We start from the raw sequence: 2,819 nt of genomic DNA, 5'->3' as shown, positions 1-2,819 counted from the left end.
TATAGTATTATACATAAAATCAAAGGAGGCAGACTATTTATTGTAGGCTTGCTGTGTACTTGCACTACAACAGTTTCGTTCAGTTTTGAAAGATAAACACAATCCATGCCGGTACAATTTTTGAAACAGATTAGGGACTTGAGCAGCGTATCTCAAGTTCCTGTCAATGAGGTCATACAGAGGTCTGTTTCGAGCCTCACATTCTCAGATAGGATGTTGACGAGCTGTTAAAATGCCCTAGGCCCAGATAGCCAGTTTTGCAGAGGAGTGAGGCGGGAAAAACTGCTTTATTCTTTATAACATTGCGCCTACTTTATGTATCTTTCCATACCTTTTTTTTTTTTTGCAACAAAAATTTAAATTTTGACAAATTATTTCTCAAGTTCATGAAACCAATACCACATGTGGTCGCTTTTAAGGTCAAGCGGGCTAACCCAAATTTCAGGGGTTTCTAGAAATCTTGACCTACACCAAAAGTGGGCATTGCCCTACCTATAGGAGAAGTTTGTTTTGTTTGGTGTGTTTACTTGTTTGGTTATAGAGAAAACTCTCCTTGTCTTTCAAAGAAACTGAGGAAGGGTCCAGCAACTTTACGTTCGATTTTCTCAAAACAGAACTTTGCCGGATAGCCACCTTGTGCTTAAAACCGATCATATTGATAAAGATACCTACAGATTTACTCTTACCCTATACGGTTAGGTACATCAGGCGGAGAGCTGTCGACGCCACACTTGCCTGTCTCTGGACACCTTTTTCAATCTCGGCACATCCACGCCCTGGGTGGTTACCTCATCCCTAAATGTTCCCCAACCGAGTCCAGTTGGTCTACCTCTTTTTCTTTCTCTTTGTCTTTTTCCAGTTGGTCTACCTCTTTTTCTTTTTCTTTGTCTTTTTCCAGTTTGTCTCCAATTAATTAGGCCTTGACCTTGACCATCAATGATTGATTTATAGAGGCATCAGCCATCCATGTCCAGGTGCTGTGTTAACCTCTTTTTCCTGTCAGCGGATTAATAATTTTTTTTTGGCCAATTTATTGGTTCCGCTATCTATGGTTCTCAACCTGGAAACGCCTATAGTTCGCTGTAATTGCCATCTCTCATCACCCCCCCCCCCCTTATAGTGTCATCATTTATGTTACCGTCTATTTTTATCGATAATTAATTAGGATTCAGCTATTAAAAACAAACACGGCCTTGTTTTGTCTTCCACAGACTGGGTGCGTGCGGCACGGGCAATGACGGGTATCTCCCTAGGTTTTAACCTGACGACCATCGGCCTGTCTCTGGTCGGAGCTTTCTACCCCACCAAGATGGCTAGCCTAGCAGCCGCGGCCACAGCGGCTGTGTCTGGTAATGTATACCAGTGGAAGGCCGTGTGCCACCAAAGCAGAAATGACGCGATTTTTAAACAATATGTTTTGTTTGTTTGTTTTTGTGTTGTGGGGCGGGTTTTTTGTTTGTTTGGTTGTTTGTTTGTTTGTTTTTTGTTTTTTGTTTTGGTTTTATTTTTTTTATTGTAGTTGTTGTTGTTATTGTGGGGGGGGATTGGGGGGGGGTTGTTTTGTTTGTTTTTTGTGGGGGGGGTTTTGTTTGTTTGTTTTTGTGTTGTTGTTGTTGTTGTTGTGTGTGTGTGTGTGGTAGCCTATCCGTTCGAAATGTTCGGAGCCCCGAAGAGTGTGCTCTTCGCCAGGGCCACCGCCTCCCTTGGGTAGCGGGTGAGGCAGTCCAACCTCCCTGAATCCTCCCCGAAGAGATGCCACCGCCGGGCCTCCGTGGCGGGGCATCTCTGCAGCCAGTGCTCCAAATCTTGGGGCTCCTCGCTGCACAATGGACATATTGGGTCCGATGTTTTGTCTATTCTATTTTTGTAGGCCCGAAGCCCAGAGAAATGACCGGTCCTGATTTTTGCCAGTAATGACTGGTCACTGCGGGACATAATAAGAGCCTCTCGTTTTAAAGAAAATGCCCTGTATACTTCCTTCGTCCGCGTGTGGCATATAGGGGGGTTGTTGTTGTTGTTGTTGTTGTTGTTGTTGTTGCTGTTTTTGCTTGCGGGGGTGGGGATGTCTGGAGGAGACAATTCGGGTTGTTCGTTCCTGGCGTACATAAACAGCTCAAAGGTTAATTAAGGAGCACAAAGATGGACAAACAGAACATGGGCAATTTCGAGTCGCTAATTACGAACATGACATGACATTAACCTTTTTCATCGGAACAGAATATCATTATTATTTTTTTTAGTTCTGATTTTTATTTCCGAGGAGTCATAACGCGACCCGACAAAAATCCCCCCCCCCCTCCCCCAATGCAGCATTCCAACCGACCCGTCTTTTGTCGGAGGGAATCGTGTTGTTTTGGTGGACACAACCAGTAAAAATGAATTCTCAGTGACAGCTATAGTAAAAACAGGTGCTCTATTTCAGCAACCGACTTTCCTTGGGGGCGATCGATTTTTTGTTCAACCGGTTTCTTTCTGGTTTGGTGGACACGCAGGGTTAAACCCAGTATACTTTGTGTTCTTTCAATCCCTGCTTCCGTTCACGTACAACGTTCATCAGAAATGTTATTCGTTGCTTTGGTTTATTCTTCTTTTAAACGTTTACCCTCACAATTCTCTTTTCATTGCAAATACTGTCATTGCTATCATCATCATCATCATCATCATCATCACCGTCATCATTAGTTTTGCGTGTGTGATCGTTAGTACTGTGATTGTAAATATATTGATGATGATGATGATGATGATGATGATGATGATGATGATGATGATGATGATGATGATGATGATGATGATGATGATGATGATGATGATGATGATGA

The 2,819-nt window shown here is 43.0% G+C and overlaps 1 protein-coding gene across 1 annotated transcript in view; it reads left to right on the top strand.

Moving 5' to 3' along the window:
• LOC106011938 overlaps positions 1 to 1,349 on the top strand; it is a gene marked incomplete at its 3' end in the record, with an annotated part of 7,548 nt that extends 6,199 nt beyond the window's left edge. The window contains 1 exon segment of the mRNA XM_013083225.1: positions 1,210 to 1,349. Within this exon segment, the coding sequence (XP_012938679.1) occupies positions 1,210 to 1,349 (140 nt within the window).
• Positions 1,350 to 2,819: the final 1,470 nt, after the last annotated feature.

The sequence above is a fragment of the Aplysia californica genome, unplaced genomic scaffold (genome assembly GCF_000002075.1).
Source record: "Aplysia californica isolate F4 #8 unplaced genomic scaffold, AplCal3.0 scaffold00219, whole genome shotgun sequence".
NCBI classification, from domain to species: Eukaryota; Metazoa; Mollusca; class Gastropoda; order Aplysiida; family Aplysiidae; genus Aplysia; species Aplysia californica.
This window is presented reverse-complemented; position numbering and strand designations above follow the sequence as displayed.